This window comes from Chiloscyllium punctatum, chromosome 11, assembly GCF_047496795.1.
Source record: "Chiloscyllium punctatum isolate Juve2018m chromosome 11, sChiPun1.3, whole genome shotgun sequence".
Taxonomy (NCBI): Eukaryota; Metazoa; Chordata; class Chondrichthyes; order Orectolobiformes; family Hemiscylliidae; genus Chiloscyllium; species Chiloscyllium punctatum.
The window spans coordinates 8718282-8742983 of record NC_092749.1 but is presented as its reverse complement, the minus strand read 5'-3'; the positions used below and the strand labels follow the sequence as shown (position 1 = coordinate 8742983).

At 43.8% G+C, this 24702-nt stretch overlaps 1 protein-coding gene across 2 annotated transcripts in view; it reads right to left on the bottom strand.

Moving 5' to 3' along the window:
* LOC140482709 (immunoglobulin kappa light chain-like) overlaps positions 1-15730 on the bottom strand; it is a 45190-nt gene extending 29460 nt beyond the window's left edge. For both annotated transcript variants that reach the window (XM_072580246.1, XM_072580247.1), the window contains exon 1: positions 15633-15730. In XM_072580246.1, the coding sequence (XP_072436347.1) occupies positions 15633-15684 (52 nt within the window). In that variant the 5' untranslated portion in view covers positions 15685-15730. The remainder of the gene's footprint in view (positions 1-15632) is intronic.
* Positions 15731-24702: the final 8972 nt, after the last annotated feature.

Sequence of the window (24702 nt, the reverse complement as noted above, 5' to 3'; positions counted from 1 at the left end):
AATGCTCCCAAAACAATCTTTTCAAATCCATCCAGTTCAGCTCCCAGCTCACAACCTTGAGCTTGGATCCTGCTCATCGATTTCTGGAGTCTCTTGCTGGCTCCCAATTCACTGAATTGATCTTCCATCCTCAGATTGTGATTTCCCCAGAGCTTTGTCCTACCCAATCTCTCCAACCTCATCCAGATCTAAAACCCCACAGTTCTTTGCTGCTCTAATGCTCTTTTCTCTCCCACTCCGAACTCTCTACTGGTACTCAAGTCTTCAGCTGCCTGAGGCTCTTCTCCAGAACCTGTTCCCTTAATCAGATTTCCCTCCAATTTCCAAATCTTTCTAAACCCAACATTTTGACCAACATGTCTGTCATTTCTCCTCATGTTTGACTTGATGCCTCTGTTGGATTTTGCCCAGTGTCTATTTTGTGAAACACTTTGAGAGCAATTTTGTTGTTAGTCGTGTTACGAAGTTGAAAGATTGTACTACACCTTTAAGAGAGAGTGAATGCTGTTCTGTACTGAGAGCTGACAAGGACCTGTCATATGACTAGATAGCAGTCTCAGAGTGTATATGAATGTTGAAAATATGTAAAATTTGGCTGTGAAATGGATACCTGAGTTGGTTGCTCTTTTGACAATAATCCGAATTTAACAAATCAGTTTAAATTATGCCCCAGGATACTGAAACTTAATTGTGATTGAATTTATTGATTTGCCAACCTCAGACCAGTGAGACAATACAATGTTGGGGATATAAAAAAGGCAGGCATTATGAAAATTGGAATAGCAACTGCCATCAACACAGATCCAAGAAATTAGGAGACACTCTCTATTGAAGGTTTCTTTTCAGAGGAAACATATTCACAGGAAGAAGAAAGAAAACAACCCAGCTGGAAGAGAACAGATACTGAAAACAACAGGAGCTGTGTGGTTTCGAAATTAAGTTGATGTAATTTTAACGTATGTCTTATTGGAATAGTATATTGTTATAGAGTTGGAGGCAGGTAATACGCTGTTAAGAGAAGGGGGAATAGAGTTGTTAATAGTTGTTGCTTAATGTCTACTTTTAGAGATAAAGAATAAATTGATATTATTTTCTTTAAATACTGGAATTTGGAATTCTCTAACTCATATTTAACAGATTAAGTGACAAGATGAGCTTTTCTAGGCATTTGGTTTAATTAACAGAGGGGTTCGCTGCTGTGTCGTAACAGTTTGGGGCTTGGCTCTGAGATTTGAACAGGTTTAGACAGATGAATAGATTTGGTTTACCAAAGATCTGAGCAGATTTAAACGCTTGATGATTAGTGTCCGAGATCTTTAAACAAACCTTCGGTGAGATAATTTGTTTATTTTCGGTTACTTGTGGTTGGGTAAATTAAAAATGAGAGAAATGGCTCTTAATATTACTAAAGAAGTACTGGGGTTTGAAGATGCTTTCTAAATTTGCCAAGAAAGTTTAGGAAATCAAGGGAAGGGCATACTTTTAGAAGTAGCAAATAGAATTGGGTTTAACCAGGGACAAAAGGAGAGCTGAAATTGTAATGGAGTTAATCAAGCACTTAGCTGTATCAATGAAACAGACAAGTGCAGTAAAGTTAGAAAAACTTAAATTGAAATTGAGGGAAATGGAGTTAGAAGATAAAGAAAGGGAAAGAAGAACCATAAGAGAAGAAAGAAAGAGAGAAAGAGACAGAGAAGAAAAAGAAAGGGAGAGAGGAAAAAAGATAAAAAGTGAGGAAAAAGAAAGGGTGGGAGGAAAAAGATAAAAAGTGAGGAAAAAATAGAGAGAAGGTTCTTAGCTGAGCAAAGAGAGAGAGAGGAGAAAATAAAAGAGAGAGAGAATCTGAACTTCAGAAGTTGTGAATTTGCCAGGAAAGTCAAGTTAACAAGGTAAAAACAATTTCTGCAGATGCTGGACACCATTTTCTGGAGTAGAGTGGTGCTGAAAAAGCACAGCAGTTCAGGCAGCATCCGAGGAGCAGGAAAATCCGACGGTTCGGGCAAAAGCTCTTCATTCCTGATGAAGGGCTTTTGCCCGAAACGTTGGATTTTCCTGCTCTTCGGATGCTGCCTGAACTGCTGTGCTTTTTCAGCACCACTCTACTCAAAAGTCAAGTTAACAGGATGGAGATGAAGAGAGAAGGTAGTGATGTATACAAATATGTTGAAATATTGCTGCATTTTGATGAGAAAGTGATCAAAACCTTCTTTATTTCATTTGAAAAATTGGCTGGGGAGATGGAGTGGTCAGCGAAGCTTTGTGTAATGCTCATTCAGACTAAGCTGGCTGGCAGTGCTATTGACGTATATGCAGTGCTGTCAGTTGAGGGGTCAAGAGATTATGCAGATGCCAAACAGACTATTTTGAGTGCTTATGATTTGATACCAGAGGTGTATAGATCAAGGTTCAGAAACATAAAGAAGGAACCAGGTCAGTCCTTTGTTAAGTTCGAAAGAATTAAACATCGTCATTTTGATAGATGGATGCAGGTCTTAAAAATAGATAAGACCTGTGAGGCTGTAAGGGAGATTATTCTGCAGGGGAGTTTAAAAACTCACTTCCAGAGATGATAAGAATTCATTTGGATGAACAGAAAGTTCAGGTAGTGAGAAGAACGGCAGAGATGGCAGATGAATACGCATTGCTACATAAGGCAAGCTTCCGGTAAGAATTTCATCCTGTGAGGGATAGAAGTTGGAAGAAGGGGAGATCCTACACTACAAAACAGAGATTAGAGCACACTGGTAATAGTTTACCACAGGTGAGAAATGAAGCCCGAGAGGGTGATAAGGATGTGAAAGGCTTCAGGTGTTTTGACTGTGCTACAGTGGGACACATAAAGTCACAGTGCTGGTGGTTAAAGAAAGGCACTGAGGGAAAAGATGTGGTAAAAGAGGCTAAGCCAGTGGCATTAGTGGAAATAGTAAAGGAAACCTGAAGAAGAGCTGAGGTGCTGCAGGTGCCGCAGGTGCCTGTGCACAGAGATCGAAAGAGTAGGGGAATAGCGCAAGAAGTTACAATTTTGAGAGATAGGGATCTAATCAGTCTCTAATCATTCTTTAATCATAAGAGATGAATGTAGTTGCACCCTTTCTGACGTGTTATCTGAGAGAGTGGTAATTTGTGGAATAGATGCGCAGAAATTTAGCGTTCCCCTGTGGAAGATCAGGCTGGAGAGCCAACTCAAGGCTGGGGTGGGGAACTAACAGTGGAAGTGATTGACACAGTGTCAGTTCCAGGAATACAGTTGGTTCTTGGGAACGATTTAGCAGGATTCAAGGTGGGAGTGACACCCCTTGTAGTGGAGAAACCAAAGGAAGACCAGGGAGCTGAGGAATTTAAAGAAAAATACCCTGGGATTTTCCTAGACTGTGTAATAACGAGATCCCACTATCATAAGTCACAGTAAGAAGCAAAAACTAAAGAGAAAGATGAAGTAGTTGAGGTTCAGTTAGTGCAAGCTCTGTTTGATGTAATGGTGCAGGAAAAACCTGGACAAGCAGAGAGTCAGGCAGAAATACTGATTCTGAAAGGCTAATTTGCTTACAACAGAAAGACGAGATAATAAAAGATTTTATATATATATATATATGATGCATACTCAGAAAAGGAATCAGAATGTATTCCTGAGGGTTATTGTCTTAAAGATAAAACCCTAAGATGAAAATGGAGATCATGGCAGGTTGGTACAGAGGGGAGATGGGTAGAAGTTCACCAGATTGTGTTGCTGGTAGCATACAGACAGGAAGTGATTTGGAAAGCACACAAATTACCAGAAGGAGGTCACTGAGGTGCGAGGAAGACTCAGGCTAAGGTATGAAAGCATTTCTATTGGCCTGGAATGTACAAGAATATGGTTAAATTTTGCCGAACATGTCATACATGCCAAATGGTAGGCAACTCACAGGCAGTAATAAAACCAGCACCTTTGTTGCCAATTCCTGCATTTGAAGAACTTTTCATGCGGGTTATGATTGAATGTGTAGGCCCCCTCTGGAAAACTAAAATTTGGAACCAGTACTTGCTAACCATAACAGATGTGTCTACCAGATTTCCGGAGGCAATTCCATTACAGAATATAAAGGCGAAAAAGGTGGTAGAGGAGTTAGTATCTTTCTTCATTTGGTGGGCTATCCAGAGAGATTAGGCCAGACCAAGGGTAAAATCTTACTGCTTGGCTGTTTAATGAAATCATGCTTAGCTTAAGCATATAGCACTTTTAATCACGTGCGTACAATCCTGAATCCCAGGGAGCTTTGGAAAGATGGCATCAGACCCTGAAGATCATCTTAAGAATGATTGGGATAAAGATATCCCATTTGCATTGTTTGCCATTAGAGATGCCCCAAATGAATCGACTCAGTTTGCTCGCTTTGAGTTAATATTTGGATGTGAAGTGCGAGGTCCTTTGAAATTATTTAAAGAAAACATTATAGGACCGAAGTCGGAGATCTCACACTTGGATTATGTATCTGAGGTGAGGGAGACATTAAATCAGGTAAGAGAGTGAACTAAACCGCAGCAGAAGAGGGTGCAGCATAGAATGAAGCAGGTGGCAAATAAAATCTTGAAAACTCAGACATTTTCCCATGGAGATGATATGTTAGTTGTGTACCAGCGGTAGAGATCCCTTGAAAGCCAGGTTTAGTGGTCCCCATCAAATTGAGAAAATATTAAGTCAGGTAAACTATGTGATAAAGATGCCGGAGAGGAAAAATCTGTATTGGGTATGTCGTAAAAGATGTTGAAACTTTATGGTAATAGACAGGAAACTGGAGAAGCAGGTTTAGTTACTGTCACACAGAGTGAGGAATCAAATCCAGATGCCATGGAGTTTGATGTGTCTCAAAATATGTTAAATAATGGGCAAGTCTTTGAGGAGTGGCATTGATTAGTGAACTATGTGTCTCAGGAGCAAAGAGCCGAGTTGAAAGGTTTGTTGCAGCAGTATGAGGACGTATGCAGGAATGGGGAGGACGAATATTGTTGGGCATGAGGTGAAAGAAGGGAGTGTTGTTCCAATAAAACAACACCGACTCAGACTTAATCCTTTCAAAGCCACACAGGTCGAGGAGGAAGTGAACAAAGATGTCATCAAACCCGAATCAGAGGGATTAAAGGTAGCCGCTCGTCTTAGTTTGCAAACCTGACTGGACTCAATGATTTTGTGTGGACTATCAGAAAATCTATGCTGTAACAATGGACTCATTACCAATACCACAATTGGAGGGCTGTAACGAGAACATTGGACAAGCCAGTTACATCACAACATTTGACTTACTGGATGGAAATTGGCAGGTACCTTTATTAGAAAGAGCAAAAGAAGTTTCCATGTTTGTCACCCCAAATGGGCTATATTAATTCAAAGTGATGCCCTTTGGAATGAAGAACACACCAGTCACATTCCAAAGTCTCATGAACAGAGTTGTGGCTGGATGAAAGTAAACTGTGCTGTTCAGCTGGATGTTGTAGCGATCATTAGTGAGTCATGGAAAGATCGCGTAGTACAAGCAGAGCTTTTTGAATGATTACGAGAAGCAAAACAGATAATAAACTTAAAGAAAACAGAATTTGCGAAGGCAGAGGTGACATTCTTGGGACATAACATGGGTCATGGAAGGCTGACCCCAAGGAATGTGAAGATGAAAGCCATTGAGGAATTTCCACAACCATCCTCAAAGAAAGAGGTGCTTCGATTTTTGGGGCAAGGCGGATTCTACTGGATGTGTGTTCCGATCTACAGCAGCGTGGTGGCACCGCTAACAGATTTACTAATGAACACAAATTTTTGGTGGCGGGAACAATGCCAGGAGGCATTTGACAATTTAAAAGCAGTATTAACCACGGCACCAGTTTCAGCTACACCAAATTTTTTAAAACCCTTCAAAGTTGCATTTGATGCTAGCGATATAGGAGTTGGAGCTGTACTGCTTCAGGAAGTCGATGATGGAATTGAATGGCCAGTTAGATACTTTTCAAAGAAACTTGACATTCACAGAGAAAATAATGTACCACTGAAAGAGGATTATTGAGTTTGGTACTGGCCTTACAACATTTTAATGTTTATGTGACGAACAATGTGTCGGAGCCAGTTGTGTGCATGGATCACAATCCTTTAACATTCTTGGAATGATTTAAAGTCAAAAATGTGACACTGTTTCATTGGAGTCTTATATTACAGACTTTTAATTTACATATTGTGAATGTTGTAGGTCATAAAAATGTGATAGCAGATGCGTTATCGCAGATTTAAAGGAAAAAGTATAGGTAAAATTGGACAGATTGCAGAAATTATTACAAACTTAGAATAACGACCCATGTACTTCCGTGAATTGAGGAGAAATCATTGAGTCTTCACGATGTCTCTCAAGGGGACATCCATCACACTGATCCCACAGTGAGTGGATCCAGAGTGTGAGGCAGACTCCCTGAATCTGCTTGAAACCAGTGAAAGGCATTAGACAGGGAACATCAACGAACAGCATGTCCCCCCCAGCCACAAGGACAATCTCAGAGAACTCTCGGCAATGGGACCAGTCAACTGCTTTCCCAGTCTTTCCCTCCATCCATCACATCCATGTTTCTTCTGTCTTTGCCTGTCTAGCGATGTATGCAAGAGGAGTTTATAACAGAGTTAGAATATTAAACAGTAGAGCGATATGTTGAAGGTTTGTAAGTGTTTATGAGCAGCTGCCATCCATTTATCTGCAATGAGTAGTGATTCTTGTGATGTTCTGGCACCTGCCGAGTGCTCTCTGTGAACCTGGTTCCAAAAAAGAGGTAAAAGTGGGATTTGCGTGCTTCTTAAAATCGTGACCATTTGTGATGCCTGCTGGATTAGTGGGTCATGATTTCTAGAGCTATACCAGGGAAGAGGAATAAGGTTAGGGGGCTTGGCCAGGAATGATTTGATCGAGAAGCAGTGAGGATTTGAGTGTGTTATTAGTGAACAAAGCAAGTGAAGGAAAGCATAAGGTTTGCTTCTGCATTGAGGTCTTGGCTCTGGAATTGGCAAAAGCTTTCCTACAGTTGACAGTGTTTTCATTGATAATCTTCAAGGAACTTTCCAAACCCAGGTTGATTGAATTGGTGACTGAACCAAAGGCACCTTTACTTGACAGAGCTAGGAAGGTGCAGGCATTTGAGGAACTGGCATGGCACTTTGTTTTAGAGGAAATAAACTGGAAAGTAGGTGATCTGGGGAGAGAAACATTGGAATCCAGTAATATTGAGATCCTCTTATAGCAGCTTGAGTCTGACGAAAGATGTGAAATGAAAGCACAAGGTGCTGGAGAAACTCTACAGGTCTGGCAGCATCTGTTTTTAGAGAAAGCGAGTTAACATTTCCCACTCTTCCTGCCTGCCATAGGGGTATCAGAGGGATTTACAGCTTAATGATCATCAACACATTTGGCCTCGTTATGAATTTATCTTCCTTGGCCATTGGTCCTGGAGTGGGACTTGATCCTAGGGTGTCTGATTCAGAGGCAAGGACTCATTGTGTATTTAGGCTGAACTTGTATCAGCCCTTTGTTCCCATCCAATTGGAGTTCTGTGGCAGTTGCAATCATCATGTTATAAAAAGGACAGAGACCCATTGAAGATGATGCAAAATAGCTCTTGCCAGCATGAAAACAGATCCATGAAGTTATTTGTAACAGGGAAAGATAATAGACAATAGAATTATCAATAGACAATAGGTACAGGAGGAGGTCACTCTGCCCTTCGAGCCTGCACCACCATTCAATATGATCATGGCTGATCATCCTTAATCAGTATCCTGTTCCTGTCTTATCTCCATAACCCTTGATTCCACTATCCTTGAGAGGTCTATCCAACTCTTTCTTAAATGAATCCAGAGACTGGACCTCCACTGCCCTCTGAGGAAGAGCATTCCACACAGCCACCACTCTCTGGATGAAGAAGATTCTCCTCATCTCTGTCCTAAAGAAGTTCAGGGAATGAAGAAGTTCAGGGAATTCTTACATCACCGTGCCATTATGATCCCAGCAGGTGGCAACTCTGGATAAGAACTCAAAATGAAATCGGGCCCAATAGATTGTGCTTCTTTAAGCTGAATTGTTGGTAATTCTCTGAATCAAGACACACAAGCCTGTTGATTGTCTTTTCAACAACAAATAGGAATTTATTTCACAATATAAAAGAAGAATGAAAATAAATCAATTCAATTTTTTATCGAAATGTAGAAAACAGTTTAAAAGATCTAAAATCCAGAGCAAAGCAAATTCTGATTCGTTAATATCCTTAAGGGAAAGAAACAGCCACCCTTACCAGGCCTGGCATACATGTGACTCCAGACCCACATCAATATGGTTGACTTTAAACTGCCCTCTGCCCTCATTTGACTGGGTATTTAGTGCTGGCCAAGCCAGCCCAATGCTCTCATCCCATGAATTAAATAAAAATCCCCTCCCCAATCCCTGACTTGCTCCCCTCTTCGAGGAGAAAGTGAGAACTGCAGATACTGGAGATCAGACTCTGCCCGAAACATTGATTCTCCTGCTCCTCGGATGTTGCCTGACCTTTTGCTTTTCTAGCACTACGGTCTCAACTCTTGCTCCCCTCTTCCTGCACTCCACATTGGAACCCTTTCCCACCTGGCACACTTGCACCTGTCACCCTAACCCTGTCCTAGTTGGTATCCTACTGAGCTGGCACTCACCCCTGGCATCCTATTTACTCCATCCCTATACCAGTCTGATTCCCTACCCTCCCAGCACTGAAACCTCACACTTACCTGACATCCTTAAGTTTTAACAGCAACTGCTAAAGTGGCTGCCTGTGATTCTTTACATTTCAACCTCACATTACATTGAAGGTTTCCTTTTAATTGCAGAAGGTGGCAGTTGACAGCTGTTTGCCTTCCTGTGACATTCTGTGCTCCACAAAAACTGTCAGAATAGAAATACGGCTCTACGTTACTGAAGGAGTCCTGATTCCAGATATGTGACCAGCATCAGCTCCGTCTGACAATCAGAAAGCCGCAGCTCAGTGACACCAATATCTTAATTTATGAGATTTGGGGGAAAGTCTTTGTGAAATGGAGTGGTAATTGGAGAGAGATTGCCACTCAGTGGAAATTCCAACCCCTTGAGATTAGACTTTTTGCTTTTATGGTGTCCCTGACTTCTCTTGTCAGCCATGGTTGCCTCATTCTTCCCTTAGTATGTTCCTTCTTCCTTGGGATGAATTTCTGCTGTGCCTCCCAAATTACACCCAGAAACCCTTGCCATTGCTGCTCCATTGTCTTCCCTGCTGGACTCCCTTCCATCAACTCTGGCTAGCTCCTCCCTCATGTCTTTGTCTTAATCTTTGCTCAGTTTTAATCCTGTTACATGTGATTCAATTATCTCCTTTTCAAACTGCCATGTGAATTCTATCATCGCATGGTCACCGGTTCCTTGGGATTCTTTGACCTTAAACTCCTGAATCAACTCTCCATTACATTTGTACTGCACCGTCTGAGAGACACAGGAATGAGGGCTTGAGGGCTGCAACAATTGGGAGGATCCACTTCGGGGCCAGGGTGGAGTTGGGGATGGGGAATAGTAAATGGTTTCATGTTGTGGATGGGCTGAATCTCCAAACGAAGAGCAGGGTGAGCTCAGCCGGGAGCACTGCAGCTCCCTCTAGCCCTAAGGTGCAACCATGAATGACGTTTCCTCCAACGATAGGTCAGAAATGATTGCATAATGTTCATCACCATTTGCGACTCCTCAGACACTGAAGCAGTCCATGTTGAAATGCAGCAAGGTCTGAACAATATCCAGGTTTGGGCTGATGTGTAATAAGTAAAACCTGCATCACACGTGCCAGGCAGTGACCCCCCATCTCGATTAAGAGGCAATCTCATTGTTGTTCCTTAACATTCAATGGTATTGCCATGACACAATCCCCCACTATCAATATCGAGGAGTTATCGATGACCCGAAACTCACCTGCACTCATCATGTAAACACAGGGAGAGCAGGTCAGAGCCTAGGTATCCTGCAGTAAGTAACTGACCTTCTGACTCCTCAAAGACTGTCCACCAACTGCAGGCCCCATGTCATGAGTGTGGTGGATGACTTGCCTGGATGGGTGCAGTTCCAACAACACCCAAGAAGCTTGACACCACCCAGGATGAAGCAACCCTTTGATTGGTATCACATTCACAAATGTCCACTCCACCACCGACGCACAAACACAACAATGTGTACACTCTGACACAGAGCTCCCTGCCCTGAGAGAGACACTGGGCAGGAGAAGGTCAGCTCCAGGAACACAGTGACAGATACACTTTCTTCTGGAAGGGGACATTTAGGAAGAACATAACTCCATGGAGATGGGGGAGGGGGGAGAGGACATGCTGACTGAGAATGTGACAAGCAAAGGAAAGGGAAGCAGTGGGTTCACAATCTGTAGGAGTTGAACTCAGAATTGAGTTCAAAGTTGTAAATGAGAATTTCTGGGGAAATGTCACTGGAGCTGAAACGTCAGCTTTGAGTCATCTCTACAAATGCTGCCAGACCTGTGGAGCTTTTCCAGTAAATTCTGTTTCTGATTTCCAGCATCCACAGTAACTTTGGTTTTTATCAGATTTCCTCTCATCCACCTTCTCTCCAGAGAGAACAGCCCCAACCTGGGAATTCCTAGAGGCATGGCACTCATCCACAGACTCTATCAACAAACACATTGACCTGGACCCAATATACCGGCCACTACAGCGGACAGCTCGAACTGACAACCGGAAGCAGCAGAGACAGGCCACTATAAATGCCGGAAGAAACAGCACAGGAGCGCTTCACAGGAGGCTCCCAAGCACTGAGGATGTCACCTAGACAGGGGACGAAACGTTTGCAAGACAAATTCCCAGCTCGGCGAACAGAACCACAACAACGAGCACCCGAGCTACAAATCTTCTCCCAAACTTTGTGGGACCTATAATTGCACACAATACCTCAGCTGGGAATGAACAAGGGTCTTGTATAAGACCATAAGACATAGGAGTGGAAGTAAGGCTATTCGGCCCATCGAGTCCACTCCGCCATTCAATCATGGCTGATGCGCATTTCAGCTCCACTTGCCAGCGTTCTCCCCGTAGCCCTTAATTCCTCTAGACAACAAGAACCTATCAATCTCGGCCTTGAAGACATTTAGCGTCCCGGCTTCCACTGCACTCCGTGGCAATGAATTCCACAGGCCCACCACTCTCTGGCTGAAGAAATGTCTCCGCATTTCTGTTCTGAAATGACCCCCTCTAATTCTAAGGCTGTGTCCACGGGTCCTAGTCTCCTCGCCTAACAGAAACAATTTTCTAGCATCCACCTTTTCAAAGCCATGTATTATTTTGTACGTCTCTATTAGATCTCCCCTTAATCTTCTAAACTCCAACGAATACAACCCCAGTATCCTCAGCCGTTCCTCATATGCTAGACCTGTCATTCCAGGGATCATCCGTGTGAATCTCCGCTGGACACGTTCCAGTGCCAGTATGTCCTTCCTGAGGTGTGGGGACCAAAACTGGACACAGTACTCCAAATGGGGCCTAACCAGAGCTTTATAAAGTCTTAGTAGTACATCTCTGCTTTTATATTCCAACCCTCTTGAGATAAGAGACAACATTGCATTCGCTTTCTTAATCACAGACTCAACCTGCATGTTTACCTTTAGAGAATCCTCGACTAGCACTCCCAGATCCCTTTGTGCTTTGGCTTTATTAAGTTTCTCACCATTTAGAAAGTAGTCCATTCCTATATTCTTTTTGCCAAAGTGCAAGACCTCGCACTTGCTCACGTTAAATTCCATCAGCCATTTCCTGGACCACTCTCCCAACCTGTCTAGATCCTTCTGTAGCCTCCCCACTTCCTCAGTACTACCTGCCTGTCTACCTAACTTTGTATCATCGGCAAACTTCGCTAGAATGCCCCCGGTTCCCTCATCCAAATCATTAATATATAATGCGAACAGCTGTGGCCCCAGCACCGAACCCTGCGGGACACCGCTCGTCACCGGCTGCCATTCTGAAAAAGAACCTTTTATCCCAACTCTCTGCCTTCTGTTAGATAGCCAATCCTCAATCCATCCCAGCAGCTCACCTCGAACACCATGGGCCCTCACCTTGCTCAGCAGTCTCCCGTGTGGCACCTTATCAAAGGCCTTTTGAAAGTCCAGATAGACCACATCCACTGGGTTCCCCTGGTCTAACCTACTTGTTACCTCTTCAAAAAATTCCAACAGGTTTGTCAGGCATGACCTCCCTTTACTAAATCCATGTTGACTTGTTCTAATCAGACTCTGCTCTTCCAAGAATTTAGAAACCTCATCCTTAATGATGGATTCTAGAATTTTACCAACAACCGAGGTTAAGCTGATTGGCCTATAATTTTCCATCTTTTGCCTTGATCCTTTCTTGAACAAGGGGGTTACTACAGCCATCTTCCAATCGTCCGGGACCTTTCCTGACTCCAGTGACTCTTGAAAGATCTCAACCAATGCCTCTGCTATTTCCTCAGCAACCTCTCTCAGAACTCTAGGGTGTATCCCATCGGGGCCAGGAGATTTATCAATTTTAAGACTTTTTAACTTTTCTAGCACTATCTCTTTCGTAATGGCAACCATACTCAACTCAGCCCGGTGACACCCTTTAATTTTTGGGATATTACTCCTGTCTTCCACTGTGAAAACTGACGCAAAGTACTTGTTAAGTTCTCCTGCTATTTCCTTATCTCCCATCACTAGGCTCCCTGCATCAGTTTGAAGTGGCCCAATGTCTACTTTTGCCTGTCGTTTGTTTCTTATGTACTGAAAGAAACTTTTACTATTATTTCTAATATTACTGGCTAGCCTACCTTCATATTTGATCCTCTCATTTCTTATTACACTCTTTGTTATCCTCTGTTTGCTTTTGTATCCTTCCCAATCTTCTGATTTCCCACTGTTCTTAGCCACTTTATAGGATCTCTCTTTTTCTTTAATACATTTCCTGACTTCCTTTGTCAGCCAAGGTTGTCTAATCCCTCCCCGGTTAATCTTTCTTTTCTTGGGAATGAACCTCTGTACAGTGTCCTCAATTATACCTACAAACTCCTGCCATTTTTGCTCTAGTGTCTTCCCGGTTAGCCTCTGCTTCCAGTCTATTTTAGTCAGTTCCTCTCTCATGCCCTCATAATTACCTTTATTCAACTGTAACACCATTAAATCAGATTTCGCCTTCTCCCTTTCAAACTCCAGACTGAACTCTACCATATTATGGTCGCTACTTCCTAAGGGTTCCCTTACTTTAAGATCTTTTATAGAGTCTGGTTCATTGCAAAGCACTAGGTCCAGAATAGCCTGCTCTCTTGTGGGCTCCATGACTAGCTGTTCCAAAAAGCCATCCTGTAAGCATTCCATGAATTCCCTTTCTTTAGATCCACTAGCAACATTATTTACCCAGTCCACCTGCATATTGAAGTCACCCATGATCAATGTAACCTTGCCTTTCTGACATGCCTTCTCTATTTCCCGGTACATGTTGCGTCCCTGGTCCTGACCACTGTTAGGAGGTCTGTACACAACTCCAATTATGGTTTTTTTGTATAAGTTCCACAGCAGCTCCCTGCTCTTGGACAGACGGACGGAGAGTGAGGTTAATAAAGCAGGCAGGTCCTTGGAGTGTGCAGGAAGTGATTTACAAGAATGATTCGAGGAATGAGGAACTTCAGGGATGAGGAGAGATTGAAGATGTTAGGAACTTTCTCTGTGGAGAGAAGGCGGCTGAGAGATAATCTGATTGAGATTTTCAAAATCATGATCAGGCTGGACAGAGTAGATAGGGAGAAGGGGTTTCTGCCTGTAAAAGGAACAAGAACAAGAGGGGCATAGATTTAAAGTGATCTGCAAACAAAGGAAATGTGATCTGGCTTGGAACTGTGGTGGAGGCAGGTTCACCTGAGCCTTTCAAGAGGAGATGTGCTGCTGATTTGGACTGAAACGGTCTGCAGGGATACAGGGAAAACAGAGGAGATTGGCACGAGGTAACGATGATCATTTAAAGAGCTGGTACAGACACAATGGGCAGGATGTCCTCCTTCTGTGCTGTAACAATTCTCTGATTCTGCTCTTTCCCCTTGAGCCTACACTCGTTCCCATCCCCATACCATCCTGGCCCTGATCCACATAGCCCCCTCCACCCATTGTCCAAGCTCCTGTTTCTGGAACATTCAGTAACTCCCCACCCCCTGAAACCATTTGCTACCACAGCCCTAAAATTGAATTCATCCACATTTCACTACCTCCTATCACAAATATCCAGTATCCAGTACCCTCAGTCTAACCCAATGACCACACAGTGGAATGTACAGACCCACCAATGAGATCTATCCCTCTCCCACCATACTCGACCAGAAACCCACATACCTCCGCATAATCTGCTTTAATTTCGACAAGATCTTTGAGAAGGTGCAACACCAGAGGCTGCCAAATAATGTGATAACCCATAGTGTTAGGAGCAAGGTACTGGCATGGAGAGGGATTGGCTGGCTGGCAGAAGGCAGAGAGTAAGGTGAAAGGATGTTAACCAGCGACTAATGGAGTCCCATTAGTATCAGTGTGGGGTCTAGAGTTGTTCATGTTATACATTATTGATATGATCATTGCAACTGAGGGCATTGCTGCTAAGGTTGGAGATGACACAAAGCTATATGGTGGGACAGGTAGTGTTGAAGAAGTGAGGAGGCTGCAGATTGATGTGGACAGGCTAAAGGGATGAGCGAAGAAGTGGTGGATTGAATACAGTGTTGGAAAGTGTGAGGTTCTGCACTTTGGTAGGAAGAATAGATGCATAGACTATGTTTTAAGCAGGGAAAGGCTTCGGAAATCTAAAGCTGAAAGGGAATTTATAATCCTAGTTCAGGATTCTCTCAAGGTTAACATTCAGGTTCAGTTTACAGTTTGGAAGGCAAATGCAGTGTTGGCGTTCATTTCAAGAGGGCTGGAATACAAGAGCAGGGGTGTCGTGTTGAGGCTGTATGGGGCACTGGTCAGATTGCATTTGGAATATTGTGAACAGTTTCAACAATGTACTTAAGGAAAGATATGTTGGCATTTGAGGGACTTGGTCAGAGCAATTCAGGTTTACATCTTGTTCGCTTGACGACTCAGAGTCACTCAGAAGGGCACACTGGCTGGGTAAACGTCCTATTGCCTTCTGAATCATATCTTTTGGATTATTAAGACAATTCCCCAGTTTCTAACAATTGCTTCAAGGCATTGCCTCCCCTGTATAAGTGAAAGAAGGAGACTCACAAGAGTATCACAGAGTCACATTGTGTATTGAGGAGTCTATTTGATGGACAGATATTGAAGGTTCATTTACTTGACCGTAATGTGGTCATTTTTAGAGGTTCAGTGCTTCAGTCAGAATCTTTGTGCAGAGTTGACAGACATGGGAGTCCGGCAGTGGGACAACTGGACAGCATTATTCAGTGTCACATCTCACACTGTATGTTGCCATTGCACTGTGAGAAAGCCCAATTTCACCTTAAGTCGGAAATTATGAATTACAAAACACCGACTCAAATACCAGCACACAATCCAAAAAGGAAACTCAAACAAGAAGTCTATGGAAACAATTCCAAACATTTACTTACCCACAGTGACAAAGAGCATTAGAGATAAGATGAAGAATTTCAGGAAAAACATTCCTAATAAAAGTGTTTTTTGCAATTGCTGTCCTTTCTCAGACTTGCGTTGCAGCATCTCTGAAACATGGAATGGCTTGAGGTTTTTGCTTAAAGTACAGCACAGATAGAGGAAAGAGGAAGTGGGTTGGACAACAATGAAGAAATTTGCTGGAAATATATTGACACATTTCAGATCAACACTGAGGCCATGCTTCCTGTTTCTCTCCATCTTTCTCAATGCACGTGAGCTGCTGAGGTGTGAGGTTCAGCTCCACAGTGAGTAGTTTCAGCATTACAGACACAGTACTAGCAGCAAAGTGGTGTCCACACTGTGTCCATTCATATCCCTGACATGAACTGTGTCTCTGATAGGAACCATCCTGCAAGTTAACCTTGCCTCCAACAGGAACCATGAAGACTGAGTTTTGTCACAGATTCTCCCATCAGGACCCTTCACAGAAATAGCAGGGGAAAGCAACATTAATGCTGTATGAGAGGAGACTGCTAATTGGGTTGAACGTGGATTCTGATTGGTGGAAGTGTTGCCACACACATTCTGATTTCATTGTTGGGTGTCTGAGGAGTGAAATGTGAGACTACAACTTCCTAATAATTGCTTAAACATCTTTATTCAAACAATGAATTCAGCATTACAATCATTTAAAGCAGTGGGGAGCAGATTATTGGAGACAGCTAATTCCCTTTGGTAATATCGAATCGACATTGCAGTAAATAATCAATAAAATCCCCATTGAACAAGAAATGTTGGCCACAGCTCTACCTGAAGATAGTTGTAGATAATTCTCCTTTAAACTTAACAGAATCTTCAAATCCAACGGCATGTGCAATGGATATTCAAATAAATAAATCTGTTCATTCTTTTCTGGGACGTGGGTGTCACTGGCTGAGCTAACATTTATTGTTTGTCCCTTGCCCCATTGAGAAATTGGGGGTGAGCTGCCTTCTTGAACCACCGCAGTCCATGTGGTGAAGGAGGACCCACAATACCCTTAGGGAGGGAATTTCCAGGATTTTGACTCAGTGACACTGAGGGTACACAATACACTTCCAAGTCAGGATGGTATGACTGGCTTGGAAGGGAACTTGCATGGGTTGGTGTTCCGATGTATCTGCTGTCCTTGACCTTCTAGATGGAAGTGGCTGTGAGGTTGGAAGGTCCTGTCTGAGGATCTTTGTTGATGTTCTGCAGTGTATCTTGGAGATAATACACACTGCTGCTACTGAGCATCAGTGCTGAGGGAGTGGATGCTTTTGGATGTGGTGATAATCAAGAGAGATTGATGGGTGACCTTGAGAGGTTTATTTTCAATGAGAATTGTAAGTAAGCTGAATAACACGTCTCTTTTCTGTAGAGTGGGGGGTTTCAAGACTATCAGGCATATGTTTAAGGTGACCAGTGAAAGATTTAAAAACATGAGGGCCAACTTGTTTTTTACAGAGAGTGATTCATCGGTGGACTGAACTTCCAGTGGAAGTGGTAGATGGAGGTATAATTGCAATGTTTAAAAGACATTTAGATAAGTGCATGAATTACAAATGTTTTGAGGGACATGGGTGAAGAGCAGACAGTGGGACTAGTTTGGATTGGAATTATTGTTGGGGTGGATTGGTTGGTCTGAAGTGCCTGTTTCCATGCTATATAACTCGATGGCTCTAAGTGGGCTGTTTTCTCCTGGAGAGAGTCATAGAACTGTGCAGCACAGAAACAGACACTTTGGTCCAACTTGTCCATGCCGACCAGATGTCCCAACCTAATCTAGTCCCACCTGCCAGCACCCAACCCATATCCCTCCAAACTCTTCCTATTCATATACCTATCCAGATGCCTTTTAAATGTTGCAATTGTACTCCACCACATGTTCTGGCAGCTCATTCCATACCTGTACCACCCTCTGTGTGAAAATGTTGCCCCTTAGGTCTCTTTTATATCTTTCCCCTCTCATCCTAAACCTATGCCCTCTCGTTCTGGACGACGCCATCCCCAGGGAAAATACTTTGTCTATTTATCTACCCATGTCCTCAGCCTCCAACGCTCCAGGGAAAACAGCCTTAGTGTATTCAACTTCTCCCCACAGCTCAAATCCTCCAACCTTGGCAACATCCTCGTAAATCTTTTCTGAACCCTTTCACATTTCACAACATCTTTCTGATAGGAAGGAGACCAGAATTGCATTCAAACTTCCAAAGTGGCCTTACCAATGTCCTGCAGTCGCAACATGACCTCCCAACTCCTGTACTCAATACAGGAGCATACCAAACGCCGCCTTCACTATCCTGTCTACCTGTGGCTCCACTTTCAAGGAGCTATGAAACTGCACTCCAAGGTGTCTTTGTTCAGCAACACTCTCCAGGATCTTACTATTAAGTGTATAAATCCTGCTAAGATTTGCTATCCCAAAGTGCAGGACCTTGCATTTATCCAAATTAAACTCCATCTGCCACTTTTCAGTCCATTGGCCCAACTGATTCAGATCCCGTTGTAATCTGATGTAATTTTCTTTGCTGTCCACTATACCCCCAAGTTTGATGTCATCTGCAAGCGTACTAACTATGCCTCTTATGCTCACATCCAAATGATGAAAAGTAGTGGACCCAGCACCAATACTTGTGGCACTCCACTGGTCACAGGCCTCCAGTCTGATAAACAACCCTCCACCACCACACTCTGTCGTCTACGTTTGAGCCAGTTCTGTGTCCAAATGGCAAGTTCTCCCTGTATTCCATGATATCTAACCTTGCTAACCAGTCTCCCTTGGGGAACCTTGTTGAACGTCTTACTGAAGTCCATATAGGTCATGTCTACTGCTCTGGCCTCATCAATCTTCTTTGTTACTTCAAAAAACTCAATCAAGTTTGTGAGACCTGATTTCCCATGCACAAAGCCATGTTGACTATCCTTAATCAGTTCTTGCCTTTCCAAATACATGTACATCCTGTCCCTGGTTGGGCCGAAGGGCCTGTTTCCGCACTGTAGGGAATCTAATCTAATCGGGTGCTGCCTGAGCTGCTGTGCTTTTCCAGCACCACACTCTTGACTCTAATCTCCAACTTGCCCACCACTGAAGTCAGACTCACTGATTAATAGTTCCCTGGCCTTTCCTCACCACCTTTCTTAAATAGTGGTACCACGTTAACCATGTTGGGAGGGGTGGGGCTAAGGGATAAATGAGAGGTTCGTGGGATTGGGGGGTGGAAGGTAGCTGGGAAGGTAGGTGCAGTGGTGGGGGCTGATGATAGGTTGTAGTGGAGGGTGGAGTTGAATGGTGGCAAGAAAGATGGACAGGGAGCATAGTTCAAGAGGACGATGCTGAGTTTGAGGGTTGGATCTGGGATTATGTAGGGGAAGAGGAGTTGAGGAAACTGGTGAAATTGACACGGGATTAACGTCGATGCCAGGGTTGTAACTGTACTGGAACAGCTTGGCTATGGGTGCAGCAAGTTCTGGTGAACAAGGGTTCAGTACTATAGCTGAACACTATGGTGTCAGCGCTCATAGCTATTGCAGTATTCCAACTTTTTCTTGATATCATGTTACTGTGGCCAAAGCATTTACAATAACTCAGAGTGAAAATAGTACATCAGCAAATAACTCAATCCCAGTTAGTGTGATGCAGTCACAGTGTTTTCCCTGCTATAGGTCCAAACCTTGTGCTGACTCATCAAAAACCATAACCGGAAATTGGTTACAATATTAGTTAGTGTCCTTCAGCTCAATACAGCGCAATCCAAAAGTGCAATTTGAGAGTTTACACTGGAGTAAAAGGTAACATCATTAAAGTCCCAGAGTGCGGCTCTTTCATCAGAGAGAGAGAGACGACTGGTAGGGGTCCCCACGCCTTAGGTGAGAGGAGAGATTGAGGAGAGTCCTTTATGATACATCAGCTGGTGCGGGAATTGAAGCCACGCTGTTGGTGTCACTCTACATCAGAAACCAAGCTTCCAGTCAAAGAGACAAGGAGCTGACAGGTGGCCCTGGTCTGTGAGATAATAACAGAGGGCATTAAAGCAACTTCATTGCCTGAGAGTGAGGTATCCCTCAGATTATCGAGGGAAGGAGAGAAGAGTTAATGAGGGAGGAGGAGGGGCAGTGAGGGGGCGTCAGGGAGGGGGTGAGGGAGGGTCAGGGAATAAGAGAATGTGCACTGAGTGGGGAGGGATGTGAGTGAGGTAGGAGGGAGGGGTAAGACAGTGAATGAGGGGCAGGGAGCGAGTGAGCAGAGGGCATTTAGTGAGGGAACTGTGGGAGTGAGTGACGGAGGGGGCATTGAATGGAGAGGTGTGGGCAAGTGAGGGGGTGGGCAGTGAGTGAGGGAGGGGGCAGTGAGCAGGAAGAGGCTGTGAGTGAGGGAGGGTAGGTGAGTGAGGGAGGGGACAGTGAGTGGAGAGGTGTGGGCAAGTGAAGGAGGGGGCATGAATGAGGAAGGAGGCAGTGAGCGGGAAGGGGTTGTGAGTGAGGGAGGGGGTAGTGAGTAGGAAGGGGCTGTGAGTGAGGGTGGATGGATGAGTTAGGGAAGGGTCAGTAAGTGGGGTAGGGTCAGTGAATGAGGGAGCAGCCAGGGAATGAGATGAGGGGCAGTGTGGAAGCAAGGCAGAAGAATTCAGTTTGATCAAATTAAACTTCTTACGATGGTGAAGGTGGGTTTCAAAGGAAATTGATGAAAAACTATGAGGAACAGAAGACGGTGAAGGTGGCAATGATTAAAGTCAGCCTGAACCCCACTGGGTAATGTTCATTCTGAGATTTTGGTCAGGCAGAATTGTCACTGGATGAATAATCCATAACATTATGTGGAAACTGTTCCAGCAGCTGATGGCAATCAAATTCAGTTTGTAAAGTTAAGTAGAAAGCTGGTCTCAGTGATGGTGAATGTGAAACTATCACTGAGGATTGTAAACTCCCACCTCGGTCCATAACGCTCTTTTGAAATGGAAATGTGCCATCCTTAACCTGGCCTACATGTGACTCCAGACCCACAGTAATATATCTGACTCTTAACTTCCCCCTCAAATGGCCCCAAGTATCAATCAGCTCAAGGGCAGTTCGGGATTGGGAACAAATGCTGGCCTTGCCGATGAGACCCACATTCCAAGAAAGAATCAATGACAACGACTCAAAGATGGATCCAGTTGTGGAACCAATCCAGTAACCAATGAGAGATGCTGATGTGAACAGAGAAACTGGGGCCAGCAGCGAATCAGATCAGTTTCTGGAGCAGGAGAGGGGATTGGGAAAGAAGATGGAGAACAGACTTGTTTGGTCCAATGATCTTTCTTGATCAAAATATCCATTTGGTGTCTTCATCCCTCAGGAAGGATTTGTTCAGCAGTTCATCTGTCAGCTGTTTACTTCTTGCCTGTTTCAGTAAAATCAAACATTAATGTTGTGAAATGTGACAATAAAAAACATTTTCAGTGAATATCTGAGGTCTCAGGATTGAGTGAGTTGCTCCGAGAGTTCAGCGTCATTAGCAGCAATGAGCTTTAATACAGGTCCCTATGGTGACAGGGACTGATCAGTGTTGTCACTTCCGGTCACAGGGACTGGTCAGTGTGATCACTCCCAGTCACAGGGACTGGTCAATACGGTCACTTCCAGTCACTGGGACCAGTTAGCATGGCTACTTCTGATTGCAGGAACTGGTCACTCTGGTTGTTGCATATGTCTGTGTCTGTGTGTGTGTCAATGATATCTTAAAGGTGTATTCCCACACAGCTCGAATGATGTCCTGCCACCATATGGGACTGACTGCTCTCTGCTGCTTTATGCAGTATTGCTGTTCATTTCAGTGAAACTTTCCCACACTTTCCCTCATTGATACGGAATGTAACCGATCCACGTGCTTCTCCTGAGCCTTTGTTCGTGTTCCAGCAACATACCTTTAAGGTTGCTGTAAACAGACTGATCCACTGGCTGTAGATTCTATCAGAAAACAGAGAAATATTACAAACTGGGACCTAGTAACGGATGCACAATGTAAGGATGTTTGTAATTTTCCCATATTTTAAATTCTCACCGTGTAAGTAGCATTGGAATCTTATGGAAAATATCCTGTGTTCTGGAATGAAATGTAAAGTAATGTTTAACACATTGTTACTGTTGGTTCCTGAGTTCCCTGGGATGATGCACCATCTTTAATTGTTTCTTCAGTCAGCTACACACCGTACTTAAACCAGGAACAGCAATAAAGTCAGAGCCAAGCAGATTTATAACTGTACATGCAGAGAAACTGAAAGTGAAGGATATTCCCCAAATTGATAATAATCTGACCCAATCACATGGAATCTGGTAGAAGGAATCATACAGCTATAAAAATAAAATTCTGGGATGTGCTTCAAATCCCAATCAGTTGAGGGGACTAGGAATTGTCTTAGAGCAGGTTTCATGCTTCCAGCCACAGGCTCAAACCGTGAAGGTATAAGGTCACCTTTCATGAGCTAAGGATGTGAAAGATTAGATCGGAAAGGTGTACACAGTGCCCACTGTGGCCCTTGGCGTATGGAGTCCTGGATATCCATTCCCAGCCATCAATGGGGATAAAAAGGATGATGTGGAGGGGCAGGAGGCCTCCGGTGACATGGAAGTCTCCATTGCTCCTTGTCCCAACCATTCCTCGGAAATAAGAGTGTCCTCAAATAACACCTGCCCTGCCACCTAAGATGCAGTGATCAGCCATGATGCTATTAAATGGTAGAGCAGGTTCAAGGGTCTAAATGGCCTTCTCCTGTTCCTGTTCCTTATGGTTTCTGTAAACCATCCATCATCTGCTCTTGGGAGCATAGAATATTTTCTAAACGGTGAAAGTGTTTGCAAACCTGGAGCACAAAAGGATTTTAGTGTCATCTTCAGGTTAACATGCAGGTTCTGTTGGTGGTTAGGAAGCTAAATGCAATGTTAATATTTATTTCAAGCGTGTTGGAACAGAACAGCAGATAGAGCGATAATGCTGAGACTGTAAAGTGTTTTAGTCAGACTGCATTTGGGATATTGTGAGCAATTTTGGGCTCCATCTCCGAGATATGAGCTGGTATTGGATGGTGTACAGAAAAGGTTTACAAGAGTGTCCCAGGGAATGACGGGCTTGTCATCTTAGGAGGGGATGAGGACTCTGGGTCTGTACTCGCTGGACTTGAGAGGGATGGGGGGGGGGGGGGGGGGTGATCTGATTGAAACATACAGAATACTGAGGGGCCTGGATAGAATGGACGTGGAGAAAATGTTTCCCCTAATAGGAGAGACCAGGAGCCAAGGACATAGCCTCAGGGTGAAGGGACGACTCTTTTGAACTGAGATGAGGAGGAATGTTTTCATCCAGAGGGTGGTGAATCTAGGGAACTCATTACCACAGAGTGATGAAGAGGCTGAGTCATTGAGTGTATTTAAGATAAGCTTTTGAGAGACATCTAAGAGATTACTAATTACTAATGGTTTCAAGAGTTATGGGGAAAAGGCAGGAGGAGAATGGAGAAAGGTATCAACCATGACCGAATGGTGGAGCAGAATCTTTTATCTTCTGGTCTATAGTTAGCCACAATAGGGTCAGGCTCCTTGGAGGTTTCTGTGGGTGTGGATTGCCTCACCACATCCTGTGGGTTTGGGTACATGTGAGGGGCTCAGGTTTTTAAATTGGGAAGTGGTCTGTGTCATACCTCCCACTCTAACACTGAAATCCGACGCTCAGTGACAAAAGACTCAAACACACAAATAGAATGTGTCCCATCAGACTGAGCCTTCCCACAACAGAATCCAAACCCCCCCTTGGCCAACTGTCTGTGTGGAGTTTGCACATTCTCCCTGTGTCTGCGTGTGTTTCCTCCGGGTGCTCCTGTTTCATCCCACAATCCAAAGATGTGCAGGTCAGGGGAATTGGCCATGCTCACTTGCTGGTAGTGTTAGGTGCATTAGTCAGGGGTGAATGTAAGGGAGTGTGTCTGGGTGGGTTGCTCTTTGGAGGGTCGGTGTGGACTTGTTGGGCCACCTGAACTCACCTGCGGTGCTCTCAAATTTACATAATCGCCGGTTGTGTTTGGATTATCCACTGCTCCGGATTGTGCTGTGAAAGCAATGATCAAACACCCTGCCATCAGTTCCAGTCATTTTCACCCCATTGATCTGCTGCCAAGAATCACTCCATTCCTGGCTTGCTGACATTTAGTTCTGGTCGTTCCTGTTCTAGTCGGGCAGATGGGGACAGAGCGGTAATGTTACTGTTCTACAGGGATTCAGAGGCCCAGGCTAATGTTCTGGGAGTTAGTTTCAGATTTAGTTCCAATTCTGGATCTGAGTTGGATGTCTCTTCAGATAATTTGTGGCCTGGTTTCCTTCCTCTCAGAGTGACTGTCATTGGACCCTGGGAGGCTTCTGTAAAGTTTTCTATATTTACACAGTAGCACTGAATTGACTGGGAGATAGGACATTTCTGTCTGGGATAGAGTACATCTTCATTCTCCAGAATCTGTCACCTGACTGCTCCTGTTAACATTATCTAATCCTCTCCAACACGTGCTCATTTCTGGTGGTTGGTTAGCTCAACTGGCTGGACAGCTGGTTTTTGATGCACATTGACACCAGCAGCTGAGGACACTATGTTGGACTGTCCTTCTCAACCTGTCGTCTGAGGCAAGGTGACCCTCAGGTGAGACCACCCTGAGTTGTTTCTGTTTAATGAGGGAACAGAACTACAGTCGAGTGGGATTATGGCAACTTTACCTGAATCTTTTAAATCTAATGTGCAATTGTTTCCAAACCCAGCAGAGCACTTGGTGAAATTTCAGTTCAACTTATTGTTCAAACAAATTCTGGAATTGAATCCTGGTCTCAGTGACGGTGACCATGAAACTGTCTTTGATTGTTGTAAATGCCCATCTGGTACATTCGGGAAGGAAACAGCCAACATTCCATGAATGAATTAAACATGACCATCCACAATAATCAAGACAAAGTGAACGATTGACTCACATTTGGAAGACTGCTTTTTTCTCAGACATGTGTATCCAATGAATAAAATTACTCCCGTAA